Source organism: Cetorhinus maximus, chromosome 4 (genome assembly GCF_964194155.1).
Source record: "Cetorhinus maximus chromosome 4, sCetMax3.hap1.1, whole genome shotgun sequence".
NCBI lineage: Eukaryota > Metazoa > Chordata > Chondrichthyes > Lamniformes > Cetorhinidae > Cetorhinus > Cetorhinus maximus.
The window spans coordinates 101,258,381-101,277,209 of NC_135882.1; the positions used below are offsets into that span (position 1 = coordinate 101,258,381).

Sequence of the window (18,829 nt, forward strand, 5' to 3'; positions counted from 1 at the left end):
GTTGGCCTTTCAAGGAAAGGAGTGTAGATTTACCAGAATAATACAGTGGACACATTCAAGATCATCTTCCAAAATTCTATAGATTCTGGAACGGTTCTTGCAGATTGGAAGGTAGCAAACATCATCCCACTATTTAAGAAGCGAGGGAGAGAGAAAACAGGGAACTAGAGACCTGTTAGCCTTACATCAGTAGAAGGGAAATGCTGGAATCTGTTTTAAAGGATGTGATAAACGAACAGTGCAAATCTGGGATGATTCCGTCCTAAGTGCAATAGCGGGCGGGAAAAAGGTCGTTTTACCCACCAGACATAATGGTGGGTCTTCGCACCGTACTGTCCCATTCCTGCTTCATTAATTATGCAGCCATAGGAAACATGCCATCTCACTAGCAGGCATCCTCAGATTTGCCAACCACACCATTACCTAGCTGCTTCCTCACACAGGGCACAATATTTAAACTTCAGCTGCGAACACATTTCCCAATGCTTGCTGCCCAGGACTGCTTTGAAAACACAGCCCCAAAGGCAAAGAAGAGTGCAGCCCCCTGATTCAGTGACCCGACCCTGGGATGCCTTGTGGATGCTGTAGAGGCCCGCTGCAACGTCCTCTACCCATCAGTCTCACCACTCCGGCTTGGGAGGCAGTGGCAGAGGTGGTCAGTGCCAATGCTGCACACAAGAGGTCAACCACCCATCTCTATGCCGTCAGGGTAAGTTTCACTCTAAACTCACACATTCACAAGCTCACTCATTCACTGGCATCTCACTCACTGCCAGCTCAAGGGACATCACCATTCACTCTCTCACACCTCCATCTGGCCTCATCTCCTCTGGAGGCTGCCTCCTCAGCCCTCACCATCTTGAGGCCACTTGGAGAGATCAACATGTGCCCCCCACACACACCCTGGGATACCCACCTTCCCTAGTACAGCCCTCTCCCTGCAGCCTCTTCCCCTGCCTAAGGCCACTTCTCCCCCTTCGCAAATCAAGCCCCAGCCTTGCAGCCATTGAAAAGCAATCCCTGCCTTATGCCTGGTCTGGTAGGTAGAGACCTGCCCATGAGCCCCCCTAAAAGTGATGTGATGCTGCCTGTGAAGCCTGGCACTGATCACCAAGTGCTGTTCAAAGCAAGGTAGGCAAACAAACTGTGAAGTCCTGAGTGAAGTGCAGCTTGCTGTCCAGCCAAGTTGCACAAATATTCTGACTGATAATAATGCAGTCAAAAGTCCAATTCGAAATGTTGTACCTAGCAATGGTATGGCTGCCACGAAGCATGGAGGCAATATGCCTTTGAAAACTTCACCATTGCCTTGCCCAACATCTGGAGGCACCAACTCCATAAAACTAAAGCGAGCACTTGCAAAAGATGGCGAGGGAGATGCACCAGTAAGTTATAAAATTTACCGTTTTTCACAGACCTAACAGGACATGCAGACATACTTATGTATAGTTGTGAAATATGTCGGTGTTACGTTCCTTTAGTCGGGTTGCTTTGTTCAGTAAACACGGTTGCACGCCTACCTAATGATGAGTGAGTTGGTAGTCAACGCGATATAGATGAAGAGACCATTGTAAAATGAGGCACATGCCATTTATTCACATAAGTAACGGAGCACCGAGCGTGTGCTTCTCAGACCAAAACCCATTCTAAAACTACTGATTAACAATGTGGCCCACGCTACACAGAAATTGGGAAGTACAATCACGTGGTCAATCTGCTCACATTCTCTTTAAGGTGTATTGCACCTCAAATTACCACATCCCTCTCTCTTTACTCGAAGGTACAAGTTACAATCTTTACAATTTATCAACTATTTACAAAAATACTTACATAAATAAACTATTTAGTTTTAGGCTTCTTCAAACTTGTCAAACATCGTAGTTTTACGACTTTGGATGGTCTATCCGAGGCCTCCCTCTCGGGAGTTAGTTGTTCACTAGGCTCTCCAGTAGGAGCCTGTAAGTTTGTTTCTTCGACCCTCTCTGGCTCAACAGATCCTGTAGGCACTTCCAAACCAAGGGGAGTTCCTTCCACATGTGATGTAGACTCAAAACAGGAATGCATGGCACATCCTTTCTTGGAGACCCGTTTCCCTTTTCCTGAGATGATCTATGTGTCCTCTAATTATCCGACCTTTGACCGATGTGTGAAGTCACTGCACTAACTTCACCCGATAGCCATTTGGGCCCATCTCCAAAGTTCTTTGCAAAAAAATGGGTCTCCCAACAGTGAAGTTTTATTTTGCAACTATAGTAATCGTGTCCATTTTTCTGGGCCTCCTGACTTCTCCTTACCCTTCCCCCACTAAATTCCTCCTTGAGGCTCAAACATGTCCTGAGACACCTCTTCATCAATAACTCTACGGGGGCAATACCGGCGGTCGTGTGTGGCATAGTCCTGTAGTCAAGCAGGAAACGTGATAATCTAGTTACAGTAGAGTCTCTCTCCAGTTTTTTCAATCCAGACTTGAAGGTCTGGGCTGGCCTCTCAGCCAACCCATTGGATGCAGGGTGGTATGGCGAGGTCTTGACATGTGTTATGCCATTGAGACTCGCAAATCTTTGGAATTCCCCGCTGGTGAATGCCGTTCCATTATCAGATACTATCATTTCCCGTAATCCGTGTATCGCAAAACTCTGACGCAATCTGTCTATGGTGTGGGTGACCTTACTTCGTATACATCCATTCACTTTGAGTGAGCATCTATAATCAAGAGAAACATTGTGCCCAAAAAAGGCCACATGTAGTCAACGTGGAGGCGGACCATGGCCTTCCTGACCATTCCCAGGGATGCAATTTCTGTACCTGTTGGCGCTGTATGCAGCTCTTGACTAAGTTTTCAATTTCTGTATCCATCCCTGGCCACCATAAGTAGCTGCGCACCAACATTTTCATTTGAGAGATGCTGGGGTGAGCACTATACAATTCGGTCAATAATGGCTCTCTTAATCTCTGAGACACAGTGGCTCTCGCTCCCCACAGTGAGATGCCACCCTGGCAGGTGAGCTCGTATCTCCTATTAAAACAGGGCTTCATTTCGTCAGACTTTGGCTCGTTAGACTATCTCTGTAAGACTTGTTTTCTTACGTGAGCAAAACTGGATCGCGGTTTGTCCACTCTCTTATTTGATTGGCATGTACTGGTGACAAATCCAAAAAGTTTAATAACATAAAGACAAGTTCTTGAGAAATTGGGATGTTCACATTGCTGTCTTTTAGAGGTAATCGGCTCAGTGCGTCGGCATTTGCAATCTGGCTTCCCGGCCGGTGGATAAAAGCATATTCATAAGCAGCTAGAATCAATGCCCACCTTTGGATGCGTGCCGAAGCAATTGGGGGTATTGCCTTGCCTTTGCCAAACAAGCCTAGTAGTGGCTTGTGATCGGATACAATGGTAAAGTGGCAACCATAGATGTATCAGTGGAACTTATGCCAAATATAATGGATAAACCTTCTTTCTCCATTTGCTCTCTTTGTTCTGCAACATTGAGTGTTCTTGAGACGTAAGCAATGGGTCGTTTGGAGCCATCCGGTAGGAGAGTACTGTCCTTACTCTGTAAGGGGATGCATTGTAGGTCAAAATTAATTCTTTCTTGGGGTCAAAATGTGCAGAGGAATGTAACAACTGTTACACCATCGGAAAAGCCTCTTGTTGTGGAGCTTGCCAAGACCACCTGCGGTTTTTCTTGAGCAAACTGTATAATGGAGCCAGTACTGTTGACAAATTTGGGGGAAAATAGCCATAATAGTTAATCATTCCCAAAAAGGACCTGAGTTCAATGGTGCTTTTCAGTGCTGGCAGCTCACGAATAGCTCTCACCTTTTCTTTTACTGGGTAAAGGCCCTGCGTGTCGACTCTATGGCCCAAGTAAACCACTTCTTTTGCTTGGAAGGTACATTTATCTCTTTCAAATGTACTCCCACTTGTAAGAAACTCTTCAACATCTCTTCCAGGTTAGCCAGGCGTTAGAGATAAACCACAACATGAGGCAGTCCTTCAAGTAAATTTTCCATGGTCTGTTGGAAAATGGCACAAGCGGACGAGACTCCAAAGGGTAACCGGGTATATTGGTATAACCCCGTGTGTTGATAGTCAAAGTCCCGAGAGGTCTTTTCTAGTTTGACTTACTGGTAAGCACGGCTCATGTTGAGCTTCGTATGTGCGCTTCCCCCTGCCAGCTTGGAGTACAATTCATCAATTTTCGGTATACAATGCCTGTCTAGTCTGGACACTTTGTTAACAGTCAACTTGCAATCCCCACATATTCACGCACTCTGGTTGAGGCTTTTGTACTGGAACTATGGGTGCTGCCCATTTGGAAAATTGTACAGGCTGCAAGACTCCCGACCTTTCCAGCCTGTCTAATTCGATATCAACTTTTCCTCGCAAAGCAAAGGGTACTGGCCTCACCTTCATGAATCTGAGGGTTGCCTCAGGATCCACGAGAATTTTAGCTTGCAGTCCAAACTCCTCTCTGAAAACAGAGGCATATTTCTGCAATAAATCTTGCAGATCTTTCGTTCAGAGTTGAAAAATCTTGGTCCAATTAACTTTATTTCCTTAAGCCAGTTCCAACCAAGTAGACTTGGACCCTCCCCTGCTACCACTATTAGGGGTAGATTAACATTCCATACTGTACTGGAACCTTGCATATACCTCTTACTCGTATGTCTTCTTTAGTTTAGCATCTGAATTTTCCAGATTTAATGGGTGGTCTTCTCCATTTAGGATATTTGAATGCATGTTCCCCTATAACTGTCGTGGATGCCCCTGTATCCACCTCCATTTGGATGGGTTTTTCGTTGACTTTCACCATCACATAAAAATGGGTAAAATAGAGCCAATCTAAGTTGTATAGCGAGTAAATATCTGACTGTTTCTTCTGGTTCCCCTATTATGTCGATTTCACGATTTCTACCTTTTTGCTTAAAGTTTTGTCGTAGTCTATCTTTACAATGTCGCATAATGTGTCCATTACTTATGTATATGATGGCAGAAGAAACATTCAATTCTTTTAAATTGTTAGTTTGTAGGCTGTCTGGTTCCATTTCTGTCGTTATTGTTGTAAGTTTTCTCTGTTAAACCATTGCTTTTTGCTGGTTTGTTAATGGTAGCTGTTTCATGCCTTTCCGCAGAGCCCTGCTCTTTTGCACCATTTCTAACCAGTGCTTCTGACGCGAAGGACGGTGTCATTTTGTGCTCCCTTTATTGCTTCTGAATCCCTGACTGCGCTCTCCATTGCGAGCGCCAACTCCAGCACCTTGCTGAAGTCTAAATTAGTTTCTGATAACAACCTTTTTTGAATGGTGTCTTCATTAATCCCACATAGTAACATGTCGCTAATCGATGTCCCGAACTCACAATGCTCTGTCAATTGTTTTAAGGCTGCTAGATAGCAAACGACTCTCCGGGGGCACGACACCTCGAATTAACAAATTAAAATTAAAACGTACATAGTTACCAAGGGTTTCGGCTGAAAGTGGCTTTTCACAAAATTTATGAACTCAAAACTCTAGGAATCTGGGGCTTTGGGTGCCTTTAGACTACGAATTAGACTATATGTTTTACTGCCACACATCGATAAGAGATCGCTCAGCTCTTCTTCTACCCTGATATGTCGTTGGCCAAAAAAAGAACGCAAAGTGTTCAATGTAATGTGACCAGTCATCGGTGGTCTGATCAAACGGCTCAATACGGCCAATCTGTGGCATAATGGAGAGAGGTAATTTCGATGACTATGATGAAGGCTGTACTTACAATCATCTGCAAGGTATGGTTGAATCACTTCTGTTTAATTCCTGCGGCCTTTTGCCTCTTCGCCAGTTATGTTCCTTCTATCAGGTCGCTTTGTTCAGCGAACATGGTTGCATGCCTATCTATTGATGAGTGAGTTGGTAGTCAAGGTGATGTAGACGAAGAGACCATTGCAAAATGAAGCATATGCTTCACATAAGTAATGGAGCACTAACACGTGTGCCTCTCAGACCAAAAACCATTCTAAAACTACTGATTAACAATGTAGCCCGCACAACACAGCAATTGGGCAATACAATTATGTGGTCAATCTGCTTACATTCTCTTAAAGGTGTATTGCACCTCAGATTACCAGTCGGCGTGATTGCCTAGATGATCTGGAGCATGTATTACTTTGACACAGGGAAAAGTTGAGCCACAGATCATTGTATTTTTAGGAGGAAAATTTATCAACATTTCTAACAGAACAAAAGATACATGGCTTGGGGAAGAAAACAGTGCTTGAATCACTCCAGCAAAGAGCATGCAGAGATGGATATGTCTTCTGTATTATAAATTTCTACTGTTTGAAATTCCTTTTTCATAAAAATCACACACTAAGCCCAGTGCATATGGAATAAATGTGCAAGTATTTCACTTTTTAAACTGAAAAAACTTCAGTCTCAGCATATTTAAATTCAGTTGTATCCATGCACATTGACGCCAAAAAAGTGAGAATTGCTCATATCATTTAAAAACAAAGGTTAAATGGTGTACTGCTGTTTAAGAGATAAAACCATGGTGCCCTTTATTCCTAGAATAATTGTGTCAATTTGAAGTACTGTAACCAGTGCATACTCTTATACGCGAAACAACATGATGCATTTATCCAACGTCTATTTCTGGAAATCTAAAGATTAAATAAAAGAATTGGACAAATAATCAAACTAGGTCACAGAAGTAACTATATGAAAATATCTAATTAATTATAACCAATATGGCTCAAAAGGAGCAGATTTTAAACTAATCAACCAACTAGATTTTGAGGTGGCGACATAACACAATATAAAAACTAGAAGCAGGAGTAGGCAATTCAGCCCCTCGAGCCTGCACCGCCATTCAATGTGATCATGGCTGATCTCATTTTGGCCTCAACTCTAATTTCCTGCCCTCTCCCCATAACCTTTCAACCCATTACTAATTAAAAATCTGTCTATCTCCTCCTCAAATTTATTCAGCGTCCCGGTTCCACTGCACTCTGAAGAAAAGAATTCCACAGATTCACAACCCTTTGAGAAAAGTAATTCCTCCTCATCTCGGATTTAATCTACCACCCCTTAGCCTAAAACTGTGGCCTCTCATTCTAGAATTCCCCACAGGGGGAAACATCCACTCCACATCTACTTTGTCTATCCCCCTTAGCATCTTATATACCTCAATTAGATCTCCTCTCATCCTTCTAAACTCTAGCAAGTATAGGCCTAAACTGCTCAATCTCTTCTCATAAGACAAGCCCAGCATCTCTGGAATCAATCCAGTGAACCTCCTCTAACCACCTCCAATGCAACTACATCGTTCCTCAAGGGGTCCAAAACTGTGCACAGTACTCCAGGTGCGGTCTCACCAATGCCTTGTACAGCTGCAACAACACTTCCCTATTTTTATACTCTATTCCCTTAGCAATAGATGCCAAAATTCCATTTGCCTTCTTTATTACCTGCTGTACCTGCATTCTAGCTTTCAGCGATTCATGCACGAGGACATCCAGATCCCTCTGCACTGAAGCATTCTGAAGTTTCTCTCCATTTAAATAATAAGTTGCCTTTTCATTCTTCCGACCAAAATGGATAACCTCACGCTTATCCACGTTAAACTCCATCTGCCAAATTTTGGCCTATTCACCTAACCTGTCCATATCCATTTGTAAATTTCTTATGTCTTCATTGCAACTTACTTTCCCACCTATTTTGGTGTCATCTGCAAATTTAGCTATGGTACCTTCTATCCCTGAATCCAAGTCATTAATATAGATTCTAAATAGTTGGGGGCCAAGGACCGAACCCTGTGGCACCCCACTAGTTACAACTTGCCATCCAGAAAAAGACCCATTTATCCCAACACTCTGCTTTCTGTTGGTTAGCCAATCCTCTATCCAAGCTAATATATTACCCCTAACTCTGTGTGACCTTATCTTGTGTATTAATCTTTTGTGCGACATCTTATCAAAGGCCTTCTGGAAGTCCAGATATACTACATCTACAGGATCCCAATTATCCACTTTGCTCGTCGCATCTTCAAAGAACTCTAGCAAATTAGTCAAACATGATTTACTCTTCATAAAACCATGCTGACTCTGATGGATTGCATTTTGACTTTCCAAATGCCCCAATACTACTTCCTTAATAATGGATTCCAACAATTTCCTAACGACAGACATTAAACTAACTGGTCTATAGTTTCCTACTTTCTGTCTTCCCTGCTTTTTGAATAAGAGTGTTATATTAGCATTTTTCCAATCCACTGGAACCTTTCCAGAATCTAGGGAATTTTGGAATATTACAGCCAATGCATCCATTATCTCTGCTGCCGCTTCCTTCAAGACCCTCGGATGTAGGCCATCAGGCCCTGGGAACTTGTCACCCTTTAATCCCAATAGTTTGCTCACTACTTTTTCTCTAGTGATGGTGATTGTTCTAAGTTCTTCCTTCTCTATACCTTCTGCACTACCTGTTACTATTGGGGTGGTACTAGTGGTCCTCCACCGTGAAAACTGAGGCAAAATATTGATTAAGCGTCTCTGCCATTTCTGCGTTCCCCACTATTAACTCCCCAGTCTCATCCTCCAAGGGACCAACATTCACTTTAGCTACTCTCTTTCCTTTTATAAACCTGTAGAAGCTTTTGCTATCAGTTTTTACATTTTGCACTAGTTTTCTTTCATAATTTACCTTTGCTCTTTTTATTATTTTTTTTAGTAGCCCTTTGTTGATCTTTAAAAGTTTCCCAATCTTCCAGCCTGCCACTGACCTTTGCAAATTGGTTTGCCTTAGTTTTTACCTTTATGTTATCTTTAACTTCCTTGCTTGACAACAAGCTTCGATAAGCACGAGTCATTCGTGTACCTAGTGTATAGAGTGTACCTAGGCTTACAAATTGCCATTGATAAAAGTATTATTCATTGGAGTGCTATTTACCTTTCACAGGTACAAAATAAAATAAATTGGTTTATATATGAATTTTAACTCATTTAGTTATCTGACTTCAAAGGAAATTAAGTGCAGAAAACATTGAACCTACTATAGATCCTCAGTTCTTTGATTTTTGAAATTAGGTTGGATGAAAAGATTGTGATTTTATTTTCAACACAATTCAATTCCAATCAAGCATAGAGTTTATTTGACAAATTTGATAAATTAAAGATTAATTTCTAAAAACATTTCTTGTAAAAACATAAATTTATTATGGATGTTGCTTTGTATTTTCATTTAGTACATTTGCAAATATCTTGTGATGGGGGACTCAGTTATGCTGTTACTGTTGAAGATCAAAGGATGATGATTGGGCTCTGTACCACAGTTGCCTGGTACTGACTCATGTGCTGCAAATGTTATTCCAGTTTCAGCTTGGATGTTATCCAGGGCCTACTGTAATCTGCAATGGATTGCTTTATCACTTGAAGAGTTGAGAATGGAGCTGAACATTGTGGAATCTTCTGAGAAGAGCTCTACTCCTGACTTTATTATATTAGTTTAGCCTTGACTGTAGACATCTCTAGAAACCATTCTGTATACTAATTTGATTACTTTTTAAAAAAAATAACGGCAAAGCACCAACTGTTTTTCCTTCATGTATTTTAGAATTACAAAAAACAAAGTATGCAGCAAGGAAGTGACCAGTCACTATTTGTTGATGTGTTTGCAGGACATTATAGCTCCAGTCATCAGTTAGAGAGAGTTGGCTTTGGTGGATGCAGAAGAATACAAGATGCTTTGGAGTCTATGATCGGTTATGCAGGGTTACTGAATGCTGCAGTATAGTTGTTTGACCGCTGACATAGAAACTGGAGTCCTCAGGCAAACGCAACTTTCTCCTATGTTTGAATCAAGAGCGGTTGCCAATGATGCCCTCTGAAGTGTCCGTTGCTAGCACACAGCAGGCTCTAGTTGCAATGTAAAGAGTTTGCTTTTAATTCTTTTCTTTTAAAAATTAGTGATAAACAAACATTGATTTTCCAGCCTCTATACACAAAGGGAACGACTCAGTTCTGTTTGAGTTGGAAACCTCATTACAGCACCACTTGAGATCAGTAGCAGCAGTTTGAGCACTAATACAAAAGCAAAACTCTGTGCTGGAAATCTGAAATAAAAACAAAAACAAAGAAAAAAATGCTGGAAACAGTCAGCAGGACAGGTAGCTCTGATGAAAGGTTATCCATCCGAAATATTAACACTTTTTTTCCCCACAGATGCTGCCTGACCTGCTGAGTATTTCCAGTGTATTTTGTTTTTATTTATTATTATAGAGGTAGTTTGAGTTTGAGCTGGGCAATCCATGTTTACATTGCTTGGCTCCTGTACTCCAATTGTCCAATCCAGAAGGGAGCTCTTGCACCTGCAGATATACTCTTGTGGAGCTTTTCCTTCCTACAGTAGGAACATTTAATATACTTTGAATCTGTGAAGGGAAACAATATTGGTGTCGAAAATCAGGTGGGTTAATTAAGTGTCCAGGGATGCAGCATACTGCCTGAGCACTTTTAAGAAACAAGTTTAACTGAAATTGGGCTATATATAGTGTCAAACCAAAATCAGGGAGTCTCATTCTGCTTTGCTCTAGTCAGGTCGGTCTCTGACTCGAAATTTTTTCTTTGCATTAATGTTCAGCGTGCAATGAAAATATATTGAGAAAGAGCAGTAAATTTACAACAAATATTCTGGGTGAGTAATGTTCCACCGTAAATATTACAAATACTCTGCATCAACATGAATTAGCTTCTAAACAAGGCGTAATAGGTTAGCATGTTACTGTACAAAGGATTATTTCATCCACTATAAAATAATTCAGAGACCAACTTAACGACCTCCATAGATGGAGCTAGTCACCACCGTATGTTATTTAATGTACCATAAAAGGGATTTTAAAAAAAATACTTTAATCTTACCTGAGCAAAGCTGTTCAATTTTTGTGTAGTTTAAACACACTGTGTCATTAATCCAGGCCATGATGTCATGCCGGCTCATGTTCTCACTAGTTACCGATGTTGAATACACATTAACAGCCATTCCCCAACTGAAAAACAATTTTTAAAAATTCAAACTTAATGTGATTGAACATGTTTCAAACAAACTATATCTGTTTTCAAAAAATATTCTGTTTATTCAGCTCTTTTTGCCTCCCAACCTGATGATTCTCATTGAGCTGGAAGACAGGTACATTTCACACAACTGCCAGAGCAACATCTTGCTGCAACATCAATGCTAGATGGCATGAGATACTGCATGTATGGTGTTTAAAAAAAAACATGATTCACCGACTTAAAAGCTAAAAATCCATCAAATGCATTTCTTTACATTTTAAAAGGAGGCAATATGTTGTAACTGTCATTCTGCCAGGAAACCATTAGCAATGAGAAGCATGTGAAAGCTTACTCAGCACATTAGGTTTCTTTATTCCAAAGCCTATGTGCAAACATTGTTACCCATTTTTGCAGTCCTTATCAATGAAAATCAAGTAAAACTCCCAAGATATGTAAAAGCAAAAAACTGCTAATGCTGGAAATCCAAAACAAAAACAAAAATGCCTGGAAAAACTCAGCAGGTCTGACAGCATCTGCGGAGAGGAACACAGTTAATGTTTCGAGTCCGTGTGACTCTTCAACAGAACTAAGGAAAAATAGCAAAGAGGTGAAATATATGCCGCATTGTTCCAAAGAAGCTCAACGTAAACTAGAGGAACAGCACCTCATCTTCCGACTAGGTACTTTACAGCCTTCCGGACTGAATATTGAGTTCAACAATTTTAGATCATGAACTCTCTCCTCCATCCCCACTCCCTTTCCGATTCGCCCCCCCCTTTTTTTCCAATAATTTATATAGATTTTTCTTATCCCACCTACTTCCATTATTTTTAAATGTATTTCCATCCATTGTTTTATCTCTACCTTTTAGCCTTTCTTGATTCCTTCACCCCACCCCACCCCCACTAGGACTATCTGTACCTTGCTTGTCCTGCTTTCTACCCTTAATTAGCACATTCCTTAGATAATATCACCACCTTCAACACCTCTTTGTCCTTTTGTCTGTGACATCTTTTGGCTATCTCCACCTATCACTGGCCCTCTATCCAGCTCTACTTGTCCCACCCCCCCCTTAAACAAGCTTATATTTCACCTATTTTCTATTTTTACTCAGTTCTGTTGAAGGGGCATTCGGGCTCAAAACATTAACTATGCTTCTCTCTGCAGATGCTGCTGAGTTTTTCCAGGTATTTTTGTTTTTGTAGAGGTGAAATATAAGCTGGTTTAAGTGGGGGTGGGACAGGTAGAGCTGGATAGAGGGCAAGTGATAGGTGGAGATAATCAAAAGATGTCATAGACAAAAGGACAAAGAGGTGTTGAAGGTGGTGATATTCCCCTCATGCATTAGGACACCCAGATCCCTCTGCCTCTCAGTGCTCTGCAACCTCTCACAATTTAAATAATATGCTTCGTTTTATTCTTCCTACCAAAATGGATAATTTCACATTTTCCCACATTATACTCCATTTGCCAGATTTTTATCCACCTATCTATATATCCTTGTAGCCTCCCTATTTCCTCTTCACAACTTACTTTCCTATCCAGCTTTGGGTCAAAAGCAAATTTAGCAACCATATGTTTGGTCCCTTCATCCAAGTCATTTATATAAATTGTAAAAAGTGGAGGGCCCAGCATCGATTCCTGTGGTACGCTTCTCATTATATCTTGCCCACTAAAAAAAATGACCCTTTTATGCTGACTGTTTAATGTTAGCTAGCCAATCTTCTATCCATGCCAATATATTACCCCCTACACTATGAGCTTTTATTTTCTGCAATAATCCTTGATGTGGCACCTTATCAAATGCCTTCTGGAAATCTAAGTACAGTACATCCACTGGTTCCCCTTTATCCACAGCACGTTACTACGTTACTTCTTCAAATAACTCCAATAAATTAGTTCAACATGATTGCTCTCTCATAAAACCATGTTGACTCTGCCTGATTACTTTGAATTTATCCAAGTGCCCTGTTATAGAGTCTTTAATAATAACTAACGTTTTCCCAAGACAGACATTAAGCTAACTGGCCTGTAGTTTCCTGATTTCTGTCTCCCTCCCTTATTGAATAAAGGAGTTACATTCACTATTTTCCAATCTAATGTAATCTTCCCTGAATCTAGAGAATTTTATAAAATTAAAACCAACGCATCAACTATCTCCCTAGCCACTTCTTTCAAGACCCTAGGATGAAGTGCATCAGGCCCACAGCTCCAACAATTTGCTCAGTACCATTTCCCTGGTGGTTGCAATTTTCTTGAGTTCCTCTCTCCCTTCCATTTCCTGATTTACAGCTATTTATGGGATGTTATTTCTATCCTCCATAGTGAAGACCGATGCAGAATACCTGTTCAATTCATCTGCCATCTCATTTTCCATTATTAATTCTCCAGACTCACTTTCTATGGGACTAATGCTCACTTTGTTAACTCTTTTCTTAAGTAGCTACAGAAACTCTTACCATCTGTCTTTATATTTCTAGAGCGCTTTTTCTCATTCTCTAATTATTCCCTCCTTATTAAGCTTTCAGTCATTCTTTACTGTTTTTTATGTTCTATCCTATCTTCTGACCCGCCACCCATCCTTGCTCAATTAAATGCTTTTTCTTTAAATTTGATACTGTCTTTAACTTTTATAGTTAACCACAAATTCTTCTTTCTCGTTGCAATGTATCTATTCTGTGTATCCTGAAATATTCCTTCAAGCGTCTGCCACCACATCTCTATTGACCTATCTTATAACCTAAATTTGCCAGTTCACTTTAGCTAGCTCTACTTCATGCCCTCAATTCTTTCTGCAAAATGGCTGAAGGTAATGTACGACTATTCAAATTATTCTTAAACAAAGTAATCCACTCATTATAGGCTCTTCAAAGTTACAGCACAAAATTCAGTGATTTGGTCCATTATATGTGCCAATGGTAGACATATCCTTGATCGCAGACTGTCTCCTTCTACCTGTGTAACGTCAACCAGCTCTGCTCGCGCCTAATCCCATCTTCTGTCGAAACCCTATTCCATGCTTTTGTTACTTCGAGATTCTCTATTCCAATGCTCTCTTGGCGAATCTCCAATCTTCCAGCTCCATAAACTTGATCTTGCCTAAAACTCTGCTGTCTGTATCTTAGCCGATACCAAATTCAGTTCACCATCACCCCTCTGCTCACTGGCCTACAATGGTCCCTGGTAAACAAACACCTCAAATTAAAAATCTCATCCTTGTTTTTTCATCCCTCCTTGGCCTCACCCCTCCCTATTTCTGTAACCTTCGCCAGCCTTGCAACTCTCCAAGAATTGTCTGTTTGCCCAACTCTGGCCTCTTATGCATTCCTTACTGTTTCGCCTCACTTTTAACGGCCATGTCTTTAGCAGTCTAGACATTAAATTCTGGAATTCTTTCTCTAAACCTTTCTACTTCTCGGTCCTTTAGGATCCTACTTATAAAAATCTCTTTGGTCTAGATTTCAGTCACTCGGCCCTTGACATTCAATGGAATTACCATCACTGAATCCCCCACTTATCAACATCCTGGGGGTTTCCATTGACCAGAAACTGAACTGAACTAGCCATATAAATACTAAATAAATACAAGAGCAGGTGAGAGGCTAGGAATTCTGTGGCGAGTAACTCACTTCCTGGTTCCACAAAGCCTGTCCACCTTCTACAAGGTATAAGTCAGGAGTGTGATGGAATACTCCCCACTTGCCTGGATAAGTGCAGCTCCAACAACACTCAAGAAGCTTGACACCGTCCATGACAAAGCAGCTCGCTTGATTGGCACCAATACCACAAATATTCACTCCCTCCACCAACGACGAACAACGGCAGCAGTGTGTTCCATCTACAAGATGTACTGCAGGAGCTCACCAAGGCTCCTTAGGCACACCTTCCAAACCCACAACCACTATCATCTAGAAAAACAAGGGCAGCAGACAGATGGGAACACCACCGCCTGGAAGTGCCCCTCCAAGCCACTCACCTGACTTAGAAATATATCACCATTCCTTTACTGTTGCTGGTTCAAAATCCTGGAACTCCCTCCCTAACAGCACTGTGGGTGTACTGACACCACAGAGACTGCAGCGGTTCAAGAAGGCAGCTCACCACCACTTTCAAAGGCAATTACGGATGGGAAATAAATGCTGGCATAGCCAGCGACATCCACATCCAGTCAATGAATAAAAAAAACTCCTCCTCATAACTCCTTAGTTTTGTGTCATTTTTTCTGATTCTGCTCCTGTGATGTTTTCCTACATTAAATACATTAAGTATATAAATGCAAGTTGCCGTTACGTTGAACTGCAGAAAACTGCAACTTGTCCAAGACTAAAATGAGCATAGAGGCAAGTGACAAAAGGTAGTGGAAGGGGTGAAGTTGGGCATCATTGACACACATGGAAGTTGACCCTTTTACATGTGAATAATGCTGACAAGCAACGTGTAATTAAGGAAGGGGACAGGTTTTTGGAGGACTTCAGAGCCAATGATGTAGGAGAGGGAATTAAATATCTATCTGATTATAAAATACTTAGAAGCAGCCAAATCAAATTTCAGAATGAAGATCGTGCATGAGAAACCGGAGATGGCCTTGGAGGAAATTATAGATATGGTGAATGGAGAAATGCTGTGAAAATCATGCAGATGGATTTCAGAAGTGTTTGACAAGATATCATACACAAGACAAAAGGCAATATTAAGAGGCTATAGAATTGGGGAGGGTAATAAATTGGATTAAAAGTTGGTTGTAAGGAAGGAAAGAGAGTAGTAGTTAAAGGCAGTTTCTCAATGTTTTGAACTGGGTAGCAGTATACCACAGGGTTCTGTTCAGAGTGGGTCAATGATTTGGTTTGCTCTAAGAATTGTAGCCTAGTGTCACTGTCAGGATTGTGAAAGGTGCAGTGGATTAATGTGCTCATTATTATCGTCGGCTGTCCCTCAATTTGAGGATGATGTCTAGTCAGGGTGGTGTTCATGTGACTGAACAGGCCAATTCTAGACCCACAGATCTTTGGGCACATGGGGCAGGAGGTCCTCTGGAGTTAGTGGGAGCTGGAGTGCTTCCTTATCTTTCCTTCTCTGACACTACTCTGCCTTATCATTAAGGCATTTGGACTCAAAGCATGATGCAGTTTGATGGACAAGTTGTCACCATTTTGAATGGCTGGTAGCAAGCTCACCCAATCATAAATGTCAATACTGCAATGTTTCAGAATCTCTTTGCAGTGTTTTCTTTGTCCTCTTCTGGAACACTGGCCATTTGAGAGTTGAGAAAGCTGGACCTGGCCATAGAGATGCTTTTTGGCCATCTGGACAGTGTTCAGTTCATCGTAGTTGATTGTGCAGGAGTTTTGTCCAAATGCTCGTGGAGCTGGCTTCAAGAAGGACACTAGGCGCTCATCCGATAGTCCTCCCACTGAATCTGGAGGATGCGGCAGAGACTTTGCTGATGGAATTTCTCTAGCACTCTTGTGTTGCTGATACACAGCCCAGGTCTCACTGTAGTGCAGGACTGCGACGACATGTGCTCTGTACGGTGGGACTTCTGTTGACTTGAGTTATTTGTTGGCAAACATTTGTTACCATAGTTTGTAGAAAGCCGAGCTGGCGCAGCTGATCCAGTACTGGTCTTGTCAATGATGGCCTTTTGATAGAACATAGGAACACGAGTAGAGCACATTGAGCCTGCTCTGCCATTCAATTAGATCATGGCTGATCATCTACCTCAGTGCCACTTTCCCATACTACCCCCGTACTCCTTCTAATTGATTTCTGTCTTTAACATGCTCAATGATTGAGCTTCCACAGCCCTCTGGGGTAGAGAATTCCAAAGATTCGCCACACGAGTGAAGAAATTCCTCACTATCTCAATCTTAAAATGGCCTGCACCTTAATCTGAGACTGTTTCCCCTGCTGGCTGCCAAAGTGCAGGAAGTATGCTCAGAGTTCCTCCCACAACATACATGGGAAGTAGAATATTTGACTGACCAGGTCTGGGTTAATATGAGTTTTCTTTTGGCAACATTCAAGGACAGGCAGAATTTCTTGAAAGCAGAATTGTAGAGAATCAGAGTGGCTTGTAAATCTGGTACAGAGAGCGCAATGACACTGCAGTTGTCTGCAAACTGTAGATCATGTAGGTCTATGATGATCCGTTGAGTTTTGGCTGGGAGGCAATTGAGGTTTAAAAGTTTTCCATCTAGGCAGTATTTAATACTCACACCAGAGGGTAGTTATCTTTGATGAGGTGAACAGCCATTGTCAGGTAGATTGTAAATACTATGGGGGCAATCAACAGCCTTGCTTGACCCTGGTCTAGATTTTGACGGTGTCTGCTGTTTCAGATCTCCCGCTCAAGACAGTTGCAATCATATCATCATGAAGCATTTGCAGGATTGTGAAGAAGTTTTTTTGGACATCCAAATCTCTGGAGCACAATCCATACAGCCTTGCAATTTACTGAGTCAAATGCTTTATTGATCAGGTCCATGAGTGTTGTTCTCTACATTTTTCCTGAGTTTGTCTGGCAAAGGCCATGTCAAACATTCCTCTGGAAGGTCTAAAGCCACATGGTCTCTGGGAGGATTTCCTCAGCCACAGGAAATAGGTAATTCAAGAGAATGCTTGTCAGGGATTTTCCTTCCATGGACAAGAGAGAAATGCCTCAATAAATTTCCTCAGCACGATTCATCTCCCTTCTTGAAGATAATTACAAAAGTCACATTCCTGAAGTCAGGGGAAAGGGAGTTTTTTTTTCTTTGATCTCCCAAATCTACAGGATGAGTGCATGGAGTCCTGAGGTGAGCAAAAGCCCTCCAAGCTTTTGAAGACTATAGCTGGAATACCATCAGGGCCGCAAGCTTTGCTGTTTTTAATTGAATTTATTGCTTGTTGCTGCTCTCAATAGTAGTTCACCCCTGAATTCTACCACAGGCTACTGGAGGATAGCCTGAAGATCAGCTGCCACTATTGGAGTTGCTGGAAATGTTGGTTATTTTCCCCCCGTGTTGACAAATGGCACTGTCATCCTCAAGAAGACAGGCACCATTCCATGAGTGAAGGGGACTTTTTACATTTGACCTTGGTCTATAAATGGCCCTGGTGGCTTAAAAAAAAAACTTTGCATGTCATGATGGTCAGCACTTGTCCTTTATCTCCGAATTTGCCTTTGGGTGTCAGCATTAAACCGCTGGAATGCTACCTTCTTGACTTGCAACCTTGGCTTGTTCTGCTAGGCAACGAAGGCTGTTCATTTTTGTTCCAGCACATCACATATTTGTGCATCGTTTTCATCTAACCAGTCCTGATGACGATGATGCTTGAACCCAATGGTCTGGACACAGCAGTGTAGTACAGCTAACTTTATTTGATCCCACTGTTCCAAAACAGAGTTGGATGTGTGAAGATTTTCCAGATTGGTTGAGAGCTGCACTTTGAATTCCTCTCTTCAGTTGGGCTGTTTTAGGGCTGAGTCATTGATCATCTTCCTGTTGGACTTCTGGTTCTTGTGATGTCTTGGTGCTAGGTGGATGTTCATCACTGATCGAATAAGTTGATCTGTCTAGCAGGCATCAGACCCCACTTGGATTGAGTGATATAGGCATCACTTACATCTTTGACTCAACAATGACAAAATCGAGTAGGTGCCAGTGCTCTGATCTAGGATGCCTCCATGTGGTTTTGTATTTGTCCTTCTGGCAGAAGAGGGCGTTTGTTATAACAAAGCTATGCTGAGCACAGTTTTGTCAGCAAGAGGACACCATTTACATTGGCTTTTCCCACGTCGGTTTTCCCAAAGGTTCCTCT

The 18,829-nt window shown here is 41.6% G+C and overlaps 1 protein-coding gene across 4 annotated transcripts in view; it reads right to left on the bottom strand.

Moving 5' to 3' along the window:
- Positions 1-18,829, bottom strand: part of mapre2 (microtubule-associated protein, RP/EB family, member 2) — a 106,471-nt gene that overhangs the window by 26,927 nt on the left and 60,715 nt on the right. For all 4 annotated transcript variants that reach the window (XM_078540545.1, XM_078540546.1, XM_078540547.1 and 1 more), the window contains exon 2: positions 10,895-11,022. In XM_078540545.1, coding sequence (XP_078396671.1) covers positions 10,895-11,015 — 121 coding nt within the window. In that variant the 5' untranslated portion in view covers positions 11,016-11,022. The remainder of the gene's footprint in view (positions 1-10,894; positions 11,023-18,829) is intronic.